Below are 13,878 nucleotides of genomic sequence, written 5' to 3'. Positions count from 1 at the left end.
ACAATGTAGGAATTCAGTGTCATGGCGCCTTCTCTTTCGAATTCCCTCTCTTTGAACACCAGACAGGTGCCATCTCTGTTGCCTTTTCGGCATCTAGTGGAGACCTTCTTCTTTTGCCATTTTAGGTTGATATATTTTCTGGTCTACATCTGTAATGGAATCATTCCCCCCCCCCCCAGATCCTTTCAAGACATGTTTACTGTTTTAAAGCTTTATCACTTGTTGTTTGTTGCTCTGGGTGTCTTTGAGACTTAGGGCAGGATGTACATTCAATACACAAATAATAATAATAATAATAAATTGAATAAAATTGTATTTCACTGTGATAGGACATCAGAAGAAACGCCATCTCAGCACCTCTGATTAATCTTGAGGCCTAGATTAGAAGACTGTAATACTACTTTATGTTGCTGAAAAAGCTACAGGTGCAAGGGGAAGGGGGGTGGGCGCAATAGGAAAAACCAAATAAATTTTGAACACTAGCCTGGATGTCAAAGAGGCTAAATCTACAGAAGGGCTCTCCATACATTCACATACAGGGAGACAACCCCAAACATTTAGGAGTAGCACCCATACCTTAGACTGGGGTGACTTTGAAACTCGCCGCACCACATTAACAGTAATAAGACAGTCACATAATATCCTAAAATAAACTTTTTCAAAACAACAACATAAAATTGATATCACATTTATATTGATTTGATAGCAAGCCATATAAAATTTATATTAAAAGGTTGAACATCTAGGGAAAGGGGCAGGACTTGGAAGTGGAAGGGCACCTGTCACCTTTCTGATGACGTACGGTATTATATTCTTCTCAAAGGAACGATTCAGCAAAAGTGGAGGAGAGGAATGCAATAGCCTCCTAAGCGCTGTATCATCTGAGTTTTAACATGGAAGGAAGTAGGCAGTGCCTTTTTCTGGGAGGATGCAGGGGTACGCATACCCCTAAACATTTTAAATTCAGGTAGGTAGCTGTGTTGTTCTGACGCAGTCAAAATAAATAAATAAAAAGGCCAATAGCACCTTAGAGACCAATTAAGTTTGTTCTGGGTACAAGCTTTCGTGTGCAAGCACACTTCTTCAGATACACTGAAACAGAAGTCACCAGATCCTTATATATAGTGGGATGGTGGGGTGGAGTTTTTCTCAGGAGATGGGTGATTGACTCAATGGGTATGGAAAACCTGTTGACGACTGCAAACATTTTGTGAATCTTTGTACTTTTGTCCATTTACTGTATTTTTTCCCCCATTTGAACTATAAAATGGTGATTTTCTTGAGTCAAAATGAGAGTATCCCTAAACATTTTTTAGGGGGGAAAAGCACTGGAAGTAGGTATTGAAATTAGTATTGAGTTACTCATATGTGAATCTATCATGGTTAGGCTTTTCAAAAAAGCATCTTAACACGGGGTATTTGTGCATAATGTCTGAGAGACCTTTCCAGGAAGAGACCCACACACTGTCCTTCCATCTTTGCTTAAACAATGTAACACTTCCTTGAGTGAAAAAGCTGGATGAGGAACCCAAGGGGTTGCTTGGGGCAATAATACCTGTGGGGTGCTAAGGAAACCATGAAATCCAAACACTGTATCCCACAGTGCAATAAGAGGATAAGAAGACCTTGATGGATCAGGCCCATGGCCCATGGCCTGTGCTCAAAACTGCCAAGCAGACGCCAATGGAAACCTCTAAGGTAGGAGCCAAGCCCAGAGCACCATCCCCTCCTTCAGAGTCCAGCAAATGGTATTTAGAAGCATTGCTGCCTCTGACCAGAGGCAGAGTGTAGCCATTGTGGCCAGGGCCTTCTTGGTAGTGGCACCCTCCCTGTGGAACCCCCTCCCATCAGATGTCAAGGAAACAAACAACTATCTGACTTTTAGAAGACATCTGAAGGCAACCCTGTTTAGGGAGGTTTTTAATGACTGATGTTTTATCGTGTTCTTAATATTCTGTTGGGAGCCGCCCAGAGTAGCTGGGGAAACCCAGCCAGATGGGTGGGGTATAAATAATAAATTACAGTGGACGCTCGGGTTGCGAACGTGATCCGTGTGGGATGCGCGTTCGCAACCCGCAGCAGCGCATATGCGCATGCACGGGTTGTGATTTGGCACTTCTGCTCATGCGCAAAGTGCAATTTAGCATGACTGCCGAAACCTGGAAGTAACCCGTTCCGGTACTTCCGGGTTTCGGCGGGTGCGTAACCCAAAAAAACGCAACCTGAAGCTGCTGTAACCCGAGGTATGACTGTATTGTTATCTTTATCAATCATCATCACCATCATCATCATTATAGTAGACACCGACAGCCTTAGCCTTCATGAATTTGGGGACAACATCCCCATTATGACAACGAGGGCATCTTTCTTTCTCTTCGCACACCCTTTAAAAAGTTGCGGTTAAGTAACGGAAAACAGGGTGTGAGGATAACTAATGGAAAACAGAGTGAGTTACCCTTCCCACAGTCCCCATTCTGCTTCTGCAACACCATGTTTTGGGGCCAAGCAACAGCTCTTTAAAGCTACAATGCCCCACACATCTGGTTTGGTGATGGAAGGAAGATGTTGTGGGGGTGCCAACCCTTCACAAGCAAATGGCTTGTGACAGCTCAGAGGTTCCCACACAGACAGAAGCCACCCTCTGCCACAAACTGTGTTTGTTTCCCAACAGGAATCAGGCTGGGAGAGCTTCTCGCAGCTGAAGTAAATTAACGTACCCTGTACATACTGTTTTAATATCTACATCTGGCAAGTGATATATGGCCACATCAAACTGTTGGGTTTTTTTAACTATCAAAATAGCAATTACTGGAGATGTCATGTAAGTAATTTGAAACTAATGAAATAATTCTGATTCCCTCTGCTCAAAGGCCTCAGAGTGCATCTAAAGCAAGCTCTGTTTTAAGTGGCGTCCAGAAATCATCCAAGCATTGACTTACACACTTATTTTTCTGAAAATCAAACATTTATAGGGATCTGCACATATTTCTTCATTTCAAATACCTCTGCACAGGTGGGAAGCAACTGTCCTGAGTGAACTGCAGTGTCTTTTGACACCTGAGGAGTACATTTTTTAGGACCCACCTTATTTTTGTGATTGAAAATAGTTTTGAACTTTTTAATATTGTGTTTTGATGTTGTAACCCATCCTGAGACCTGAGGGTGAAGGGCAGGTAGGCAACAAACAAACAACAACCTGGCAAGAGGATGCAGAATGTTGTTTAATGGTCAAAAAATGTTCTCCTCAGCTCTGCTTATTACAACAATGATGGAAATATCCAAACCAAGCATAGAATTAAATGCCTGGTGTAGAACTACATTTCTGAGAACGGAAATTGTGTTTTCTTCTTTAAATCAGATGTTTAATTCGCCTTGGCTCGGTGATGCCATTAGCATTTAATTATTAAATTAATACATTTTAATAGATGGGTAAGTTTTGCTTAAATTGGGGGTTGAAACTTACTGTACATTTATGCTTACAGCTGCAATCCTATACTTACTTACCACTAAGCTCAATGGGACTCACTTTTAAGTAGCCCTGTGCCACTGCAGGTCTCTCCATTGAGCTGAATGGGGATGACATAATGTGCAAGAATAATGTACAAGGTGTGTATGTAATTGCACACAGCCCCCTGATCTAGGCAAATAGCTGTAGATTTTCAATGTAGCTCTCCTGCAGTGAGTGATAAGGATACTTGCAGATCTGGTGAGAAGGGCTTTTCAAAATAAAGCTTAAATCTCAGTAATACAGCTTCTGAACCAAATGCCAGATCTCACACAGTGAGATGTTGAAGGCCCATTGAGCTGCTGAAGCAGAGCTGATTTTTAATGCACCCAATCTGCATTCAATCACTGATAACTTTTCTGTTGGGTTGGCAATTCTTTTCCTAATGTGATTTTTTTTGCCTCCAGCATATCATTCTTTTCCAAACAGAGGTTTTGGCAGGACTAGTTTTTGTTCTCTCATCATGCTCATAGAAGAATAAGGGAGTGAAAATGTGAAAAGGCCAGCAATCCTAAAGTGGATTATTATATGGGAACTGCTTTTTGATAGAAGAGGAACACCTGGCTTGAGATGTAAAGAAAAGGGTTTCATCCATTTCCCATGTAGCTTATTGTGAGATTGGCTGCGTGTGAAGTCTTCCATTATTTCTGTAATTCTTGAGGGGCCAAAGTAAGGTTGGTGTCAGGAGTTGGCATAGTTGGGGCTCTGTCAAGACCAGTTAGGGACTCAGTGCCAATCCCTGGAGCTTCTCTGACCCTCTCTGCTCCTCCTTCTCACTGGAATAACAGGCTTCATCCGTGTCATTTCTAGGTAGGGCTGGAAGAGATCCCTGACTGAAATTCTGGAGAGTCACTGCTAGTTAGTGCAGACATTGCTAAGCATGATTCAATAAAGCAGCTTCCTCCGTGCTTCACTCTTGCTGCCAGTTCACCTGCACCCTGAGTAAACAAACACTGAAAGGAACAAAGATGAGTGTGGCCCTTTTACATACCTTGTCCTCACTCTCCAAGATGTGGCGCTTATTAGCAAATAGACAGGCAGCAACATTGGCGTCAAGGGTGGGGTCCAATGGACGTTTTGTCCAAGAGGACTCCCCCCACACACACACACAAAAAGAAAAACACACCTTGAACCAGTGGTGACAATAAAATATTGCGGGGACCCAGGTAAGCCCTGCTCCTCATAATCGATCACATGATGCAGTGCACACACCTCAATTGAATGGGAATGCCCATCAGCTTTACAAATATTTTATTGTGGGGGCCAAAGCCCGCACAGCCCCTAGGAGTTGTCTTGAACTGGCAATGGATCAAAGAATGATTGCATAGGGTTAAGGAGAGGCAGAGCTTGTTTTCTTGGGAGATGCAACAGCAGTGCTGCATCTAGGAGCCCATCTTGGATTATTTGCTTTTAATCGTAACAAAGAGCATCAGAAATGGGTCTAGTCGCTGAGAAACATGACAAACTATGCTTGACGTGACAAACCATCACCATGGATTGAAAACAAGATCCTGAACTTAAACATATGACTCAAGTCTTCACAGAGGTCTAAATGAAATGGAAAGAGCTGAGGTCAATTAATGGTGCTCACTGGAAGGACAGATCCTGAAGCTGAGGCTCCAATACTTTGGCCACCTCATGAAAAGAGAAGACTCCCTGGAAAAGACCCTGATGTTAGGAAAGATGGAGGGCACAAGGAGAAGGGGACGAAAGAGGACGAGATGGTTGGACAGTGTTCTCGAAGCTACCAGCATGAGTTTGACCAAACTGCAGGAGGCAGTGGAAGACAGGAGTGCCTGGCGTGCTCTGGTCCATGGGGTCACAAAGAGTCGGACATGACTAAATGACTAAACAACAACAACAAAGCAATATTGAAGATGGATGAAAATCTCTAATTCAGATCATGCTTCTTCCCATCCCAGGATTCACAGCAGCCTCCATCTCTGCTTTGCACCTAAATACACGCTCCTTGTGAAATCTTCTCTATTACATTTGTTCTCCTGCTACCGAAGCTATTTTAAACCACAGTTTTTAAGCTGTAGCGTCCAAGATGCGACAAGCAGGATGGGTACATTTGCTGGGGGAATGCAGCATATAATTCTACTAGTTTTAGCTGGTCCTCAAACAGTAGGTTGCTAAATATATTCGTTAATTCAGGAGAGTTGTGCAGAAATTTCCACTGGCAAGCCTATGGCTGCCACCTGGTGGATGCTGACTCCACTCCAGTCCTTTTTATTTTATTTTTGATGTACTGTACTATTTGGAATCAACAAGATTGCCGGAATAAGCCAGGGTCTCAGGCTCATTTATTGTTGAATGTTCATTTTTCCCAGTAACCATTCTCCATCATTTAAAAGTCAAGGCTGCTGCTGTTGCAAATCCCTCCCTCAACCAGAGTAGGAACATACAGTTTTCAGTGTACAGTGGTACCTCTAGATACGAACGGGATCTGTTCTAGAGCCCCGTCCGCATCTAGAGGTAAACGTATCTAGCGACGGCATATTGCGAAGTCGCTTTTTGCCGCTTCTGCGCATGCGCGTGACGTCATTTTGAGCGTCTGCGCATGCGGCGAAACCTGGAAGTAACGCGCTCCGTTACTTCCGGGTTGCCGCGGAGCGCAACTCGAACACGCTCAACTTGAAGCAAATTTAACCCGAGGTATGACTGTAACACAATAAATGAAGGATTGGACTGTTAGGAAACATTGGAGTTTATTAAATGCCCTATTTTAAGCCAAAATCAAAATATCCCTCTTCTGTGTGCTAGATACAAAAGCCACTCTAAGGAACTTCCATGCATGCCCAACGAAAAGCATTTCAGAGGAGACTATGGCTTTTTAGTCTATTATGATATAGAAGAATGTTAGTTTTGTCTTTAAGCCCCTTAATTTTTTTGTATCTGGGTCAACATGGATGATTCATTTAAGGCACTCACTCCAAAATAATGTTACTTCTGGCCTGAGATTGCTGATATTTTTCATTACATTGTGGCAAGTAATTTGGAAGCAAATTACTTTGCTGATGATAATACTGATCAAACAGAAAACAATTCTAAAACAGGGAAAAATAAAGTACATTATATATACAACCATGATTTCATTTTAACTTACAACCCACTGTAATCTATTTTCTTTTCTTTTCTTTAAAAAAATGTATTAAAGACTACTTAAATACTGCAAGGTTTTAAATAACGTAACAATATTTTCAGTGAACTGAGATCTACTACGTATCTGCCAGCATTATTGGCCCCATTTGAAACAAATACTTCTTAAATTTAAACCTTGTATATAAGGAAAAAGTTCCAAAACAGATACTCCATTCCACATAAATAAGTATAGTTTTGTCCTTGCTTCAAAAATGCTCAGCTGTTCAAATTACTGGAAAACAGAGCTGTGGTTGCTTCCCCTTTCATCATATCTTTCCATTTCAGAAAGAATCCTTCATTGCTAAATCTCCCTTGTAAAATATTGTTGTATTTCCAGAATACATAATGGACCATTAGTAAAAAGTGTTAATTGCAAACCCTGAACTTTACAGTAAAAGTTAAAAGGAAATTCTCGTAGAAAGTCCTATGGAATGTGCACTCTGCGGAGTAGAGTCTGGTTCATACTGGGCTGAAGTGGAAAATGGCTCCTTTGAACAAACCAGAGATGTGTGCTATTCACAATTTCAAAGTGCAAGTTGGTGTGTTTTTCTTTTTAAAAAGAGTGTTTGTGAGGCTCTTGTTCAAGGCCACTAGCCAACACTGTGCAGGAAACTGGATGAGAGTCCAAAACGGCATGACAGGTAGATGATGTGCTTCACTTAGATTTGCTAAGTCCACAATGTCCAGTCAGCACCGTAATCAATTCCTTATCGCAGGGTTTTGTCCTCCTGTGATATCCTTCCTGGTACTGGGCAGAAGTCATTCCTCAGTTTCAGAACTCCTGCAGCAACCAACCACAAAACAGGGCAACTGGGCCTGCCTATATAAAAAGGCAGGAGATGCGTGGAAAGCCAGTTTTAGTGCACCAGACTGCCTAGAAGCACAGAACCCACAACCCTCCTCTCTCTTCTGGACTCAGCACCATGGGCAAAAGGTAGGATCAGTGCTCAGGAAGCATCGCTCTCTGCTGAACGCTTCTGCGATTCCGGGACATGGGAGTTTCCTTCACTTCTATAAATCTCCATCTGCAGGGGGTTGACACAACTTGTAGATTCTGTAAAGGAGTGACATAAAAAAAAGTTGATGTTACAAAAGGGACGCTAATGGCCAATGGAATACAGTCATGCCTTGGAAGTCGAACGGAATCAGTTCCGCAAGTCCATTCGACTTCGGAAACCTAAGCGCGGCTTCTGATTGGCTGCAGGAAGCTCCTGTAGCCAATCAGAAGGCCGCAGAAGCTCCGTTGGATGTTCGGCTTCCAAATAATGTTTGCAAACTTCTGGGTTTGTGGAATTCGGGAGCCAAAACGTCCGAGTACCAAGGCGTTTGGGATCCAAGGTACGACTGTGCAGCAAAACTAGTTAAAATAATTTCAAGTGATTTCCATCTAAGGGCAACAGTGACACTGCCAACACAAAGAGGAGGGAGGGACTGGCGACAGGAAGAGTATGACAGGCAAGCCTCTCCACTCCAGATCCCCTGGGTTTGTAAGCCAGGAGTGGTGGCTTTGGATAAACCATTTTTCAGTCCTCTGATATTGTTTTGGGTAACCTTCCTTCAGCGCTTAAACATCTCTAAGTCCAAAATCCATGTGCTTCTTACTTCTTAAAACACATTTTGACATAAATCATTTTAATGATCAGACTGCTTTTTAAAACACTTGCTGTAGCCCATAGCCAAAGCATTAGCTTATGAATTATCTTTGCTCATCAGTTGTCAGTTCTGCTGCTGCAGCATCTCGCCATTCCTCAGGCAGCTGACAATGCCCTGACAGCCGCAAGATTACCATCACAAATTTATTTTATACAAAATGGAGCTACCCGTTGCTATTTTTCTAGAAACAGAGGGGCCAGAACTGAGTTCTGGCTGAAAACAAGCCCTGGAACTACCCAAAAGGGCTAGGAGGAGTGTAAGATGACTTGAAGTACAGCTATAAAAACCCTGCTGCAATCTGTAAAGCACAGTATACACTAGATTGGAGCAGTGTTAAATGCCTATGTAATATTAGGGATGGACTGAGTTGCCACATTCCATGTCACTTGTGGTCAACTCAGAGATCCATTCCTTCCTGGTTTCTGCAGTTTTCTTTCTTTCTTTCTTTCTTTCTTTCTTTCTTTCTTTCTTTCTTTCTTTCTTTCTTTCTTTCTTTCCTTTTAAAGTACAAAGCCCTTCATTTAAGCTACATGCATTTTGTACATATCTCTATGTAAGAAGCACATTTTTCAATGCATTCATTTGTAAAGCACACATTTTGTGTGCTTCCTAATGAAAAATACTTTTTTTTTCTGCACTGAAACTACACAGCAAAATATGGAAGAGGAATCCAACTGGGATTTGTATTTTGATCCGCAGCCAAGTCTGGGAGTATTTGTTGGGGTTCGCCTGCCGTAAAAAGGGAACTGAATGAACGTTTCCCCTTTCCCTAATATCACAGAATCACATGTGTGTATATACACAAAAATCTGAAGATGCATTTCTTCAGGTGAAATCCTTGCTGTATAGAGTCACCTACCGGGGTGCAGACTGTGGCATCTGATCCATCACTTTCAGATTTTTTGCAGAGATTTCAACTCTTGGTCCCTAAAGAAACACAAAACATTAGGTGGTGTGTTGGCAGTACGAGCGAAAGAGTGCAGCCCTGGAGAAAAACCCTGAAAGACAAATATATTACTTTTCTTTGAAAGCACTTTAGCTTCAGCTACTAGCTTTGGAAAGCACCAAGGTAGTCCATTAGTCATCTGTGTTTACTTAGGATGAAAGGATTCCCAAAGCACTCTGCAACTGCTCCAGCCCAACACTGTAAGATTATCACAATATATATGCTGTAAGCCGCCCAGAGTGGCAGGGTATTTATTTTTATTTTTATTTCTTTTTTTATTATTAGTATTATTAAACAGAATGAAAACAAGAATATGGACACCATGCACAGGACGTTGAGTACAAATGTGGTATGGACCACTGCCCCTTTAAGCATAAATATTTGCAATGGGCTTATTTTTCTATTATGCCTGTTTTTGGATACCATTAATATAATGGAACATACTGACATTCTGCATGTGACAGTCTAAGGGTTTAGGACTTGAGCACAATCTACGTCCTTTGCCCCTATGCCCCGTTTGAAATATTTGCAGCTCCTGTTTTCTTTTTTTGCATTCAACCCTTCATAAAGGCTTACTTGTTTTCTCATGATGTCTGTTGCCTGCATGATACACTTAGGCAGGAGTCCGTGACTTCGAGCCAGTATAGCTGCTTGTTCCAAGGACACGCTCAGCGTACTCCTAAAAACAGAACATAAAGAATGTCACTTCCAGGAGTCAAATGCCTATTCGTATAAAGTGGCGATCCTATGGTCCCTGGGCCACAGGACTTTTGGATCCCCCTATCTGAGGGTGGATAGAAAGGTCCACTCTCAGACAGGGAGACTGGACCTTGCAAGGCTCCTACCTACAAACCCTCTTCTACATCCAGAACATCTCCACTCTCCACTCTGATAGAACAAAAAGGAAGCCTGTCAGGATGGGCTGTGGATCTGCAGGTTTCAACAGCTCCCTGTTCTTCCTGAGTGTGGGAGAAAAGCTATGCAAGCCCTGTAGCTGGTGCAGTTTGTTTTCAAAGGACAACTGGCTGCACCTCATTCCTCCCTGTCCCTTTGGATTGTTCCATCTGAGGTTGTTGGTTCCACCCACCCACCAGCAAAACCAATTTTCAAAACCATCCTTTCATTTCAAAGGTCCTGCTTTCTATGAGTTCCAGTTGAAAACTGCATTGGTTTATTTCTATTTTAAATGGCAAATCTTTACAGTTTATCATTACTGTTTTTAATCCTGCTTTATATTGTTTTCATGATAGTTTTCATGGTGAGCGTTTTAACTTTGCTTGCAAAACAGAAACAAAAATGTGGAACTCTGGACAAGTCAAGCGAAAGGTAAAGTAGTGGAAACAAATAATCATGTAAGTATGTTAAAGGTACTCCATGCATTCAAAGTTCAAGCAAGCCAAAGGTGAAGGTATAAACTAATTTATTCCAGAGTAACCTCCTCTGACAAGCAGAAAATGAACCTAAATAACTTAGGTCCAGTGCTGAAACATGTGTCTGTAGATGGTGACTCACATGATTTCTCCATGCGCAAACAACACAGAAAACGGGATGCTATATTCTCCCTGACATCCAAGTTTTATAAGTAGAGGGACTGTTTCTATTTTTGAATGACGAAGCATTCAGTCATGTAAATCCCCACTTGCAATGGCAGAGCCCAGGGATCTACCAGTAGGTCACTTTCAAAAAATGTTCATTCCAGAGAAGCACAACATTTGTTTTGATTTAAAAGCTCTCACCTTTGCATTCCAGTGCCGCACATTACAATCTGGCAGGCTCCGAGGCGATAACAGAGTTCAGAGGATATAGGCAGCAGTCCAGCCCCTGCCACGTAACTACTGGAATATCCTGACTGGCTGCCTTTTGTGCTGACAAAAGATTTCATTAGTCTGCAAAGCTCATCCATTGCATTGATGGGACGGATAAGCTACAAAAGAATACAAAGGAAGAATGCAACAGTGAAGCATCTGTACCTACAGGCTCCCCTGCCCTCAGTTATACCCAGTCTAAATGCTTATGCCAACAAGCATTCAACAGAGCAGCTTCCAAAATGGCAAGTCGAAATTGTTGTTTGCCACAGGGGGTTTAAGGCCAAACTATACATTACACTGGCACTCCCAGAATAGTTTTCTTTTTTGCAAAAGCAACTATATCAGGGCCAGAGCATGGGGGTGAGTTGGGGATGGTGTCTAAATCTTTCCTTGTGCAACATCAGACGCTATATATACTTTTCCTTGTTTATTTGTTCATTTTGTGTCAAAAAAATACTTTTATCAAAACTATTTTTTTAAAAAACCATTACACCCCGTGGTTACATTATTAGAGATATAAGGGAAAAATTACAAGCTTACAATGTTAAGCCTGTAAGCTTTATAGCTATTAGAAGCTTCAGGGGGAAATCTAGATTGGGGCTGCAGCAAGGGTTAAGCCTCTGCCCCAGTCCAAATCAGGCGGCCTTGTAGGTTCTTTCACAAAAAAGAAACTTATGTGGGGAGGTCCAAACATGGCAGCCTTAAGTAAATATAGTTTGGTCCTTATAAATAGGTTAATGGGGACCCGGGGCGGCATTCTACACAGGCACTGCAACAAACCTAGACTGGCAATTGAGTCTACACTCAATAGGGATCTGTGGCTACTGTTCGTTTGTCAAATTTACCTTTTACCTTTTTAAATGTACACTTGAAGCACTTAAATGTGTGAGGAGGTCCAGAGGACGTTTGAGAAACTGCAGATATGAACTAATGGGGTTCATATTAGATTTAGGGCTGCCTAAGGCAGATGGATCTCCGCCAGGTGTGGCTTTTGCCATGGGAAGTCTGCTTCCCTCTGTCCTTGCTCCTCTACCATCATATATATTCCAGGCTCTGACTCCAATGTGGATTCCTATGACCCTTCTCCATGCTCCAGGCAAGCATAATGGATCTCACGGTTCTAGTAAAAAACCTAGCCGATCCCATACTCCTGCAGCCTGCTCACCCCAACTCTACACAGAAGGATAGGCAGCCAAGAGAGAAGTGGCTTTGTGACTGCCAGATGGGCCAGCCAACCAGTGCTGTGCACAGCCAGCTTCTCCTAGAAATAAGGAGCACTGGTTGCTCCTGACCTCAGCTCGGTTTGGAAGTTTGCACTTACTGCAGATATGCCAAGAAGTGTGGTTTCTGTACCTGATCAATCTTCACAGCTGTGGTGTTGGAATCTGTAGGCAGATTGGATCTCTCAAGGTAAAATGTCCTGAAAGTAAGAAGCAAGCTGTATTAGGCTGTGGTCATCTAGTTTCAAGCACTCCTATAAGATGTTTCTTCCTAAGGGGCATGGCTGAGGAACAAGTCAACGGAAGGCTAGATGTAGCCTATCAAATATGTTTCTGTGGCCCAAGGAATGGTGCCAGAATTAGAAGACTCTTTACTTCCATTAAACATGGTCCGGCTCATAGTCAGAAGCTGTTACTGGCTTCTCCTACTCTTTTAAAGGGTTCATGGTGTAGGGTTTCCCCACACAAAATGTCAGGTAAACAACTATGACCCCATTCGCACATTACAATCTTGGGACCAATAAATCATGTTTTATCGGCCTGAGAATGAGCTTTGCCCTCACTTTTCATTCTCCCTTCCGCCTTCTGGCTTTCATGCTTATATCCTGGCCTTGTTAATCCATACTATGGCATGCCATCCAAATTCAGAAATGATGGTTTAAAGTGCTGTTTACAAACCAGCATATAAAACCAGAATCAGTTACTAGAACATTTGCGTCCCGTCTCCAATTGCTTTCTTTCTTTTTGTACTATGTACATTTAAAAGGTTCTCTTTCTTTTATTTAACACCCAAACAAAACTTGAATTAAGAAAATCTCAGTTCAAATGTATGGATTTTCTCTCAAATGAACAGGCTCAGATGGCAAGCACCCCGGGGCAGGGACCGGCCTTCATGTATGCTACCATGTAAAGAACCACCCAGACTGATAAAATCTTAATAACAATAATAATGTTGAGTACAAACATTCTTTTTATGCCACAATACCTGAGTTTGCGATAATACTGCTGCACCTTCTCAAGAGAGGTGGAATTAATTTGCTGCTGGAGCTCTTCTAGAGAGGAACCATTTGGCTGGGACTGGCCTTCCAGATTTTCAAGGGCTGAAATGATTTTCATGAAAAACATCATGTATTCATTATAAAGCTCACCCGTTTCTGTTATTTCTTCTGTCACCACCACTATTATACAATGTGAAAGTACACTAGACTTCTTAGAATGCTAAGTGGTTTACAATCCTGATCTTTATTCTCCCTCACCATGGCCCCATGAGGCACCCATTGCCATTGCACCCATTTCACAGATGGTGTGCCGAGACTGAGAGTCCAATAACATGGAAGGCTCATGAATATGTGCAGATTACAAAATAAGCTCAATGTGCCTGACCCTATGCTTACCCTCATCCTGTCAGCATTGTGAAACGGTTTTCTAACTGGCATATTTACCTGCTTCAGATTAGGTTTAAGCTTCCTTAAATTTAATTTACACTGTCTCAGACTTTGCCTTGCAGATTTAATAAGCTGCCAAAGAGCCAAGAGCTGAGGGCAACATTCATCTTTATCACATAAGGCTCAATTACGAGCATCATCCACCCCAATTACATTA

General features: G+C 42.2%; 1 protein-coding gene across 1 annotated transcript in view; it reads right to left on the bottom strand.

The window, feature by feature from the left end:
- Positions 1 to 6,197: 6,197 nt before the first annotated feature.
- PREX1 (phosphatidylinositol-3,4,5-trisphosphate dependent Rac exchange factor 1) overlaps positions 6,198 to 13,878 on the bottom strand; it is a 220,618-nt gene continuing 212,937 nt past the window's right edge. Inside the window, exons 35-40 of the mRNA XM_083507877.1 lie at positions 13,262 to 13,376; positions 12,410 to 12,476; positions 10,985 to 11,172; positions 9,825 to 9,927; positions 9,162 to 9,229; positions 6,198 to 7,703 (exon numbers count right to left, since the gene is read on the bottom strand). Of these exons, the coding sequence (XP_083364003.1) occupies positions 7,661 to 7,703; positions 9,162 to 9,229; positions 9,825 to 9,927; positions 10,985 to 11,172; positions 12,410 to 12,476; positions 13,262 to 13,376 (584 nt within the window). The 3' untranslated portion in view covers positions 6,198 to 7,660. The remainder of the gene's footprint in view (positions 7,704 to 9,161; positions 9,230 to 9,824; positions 9,928 to 10,984; positions 11,173 to 12,409; positions 12,477 to 13,261; positions 13,377 to 13,878) is intronic.

This window comes from Podarcis liolepis, assembly GCF_965112155.1.
Source record: "Podarcis liolepis genome assembly, chromosome: 6".
NCBI lineage: Eukaryota > Metazoa > Chordata > Lepidosauria > Squamata > Lacertidae > Podarcis > Podarcis liolepis.
Note: the sequence above shows the minus strand (reverse complement) of the source record. Positions and strands in the feature narration are given on the sequence as shown.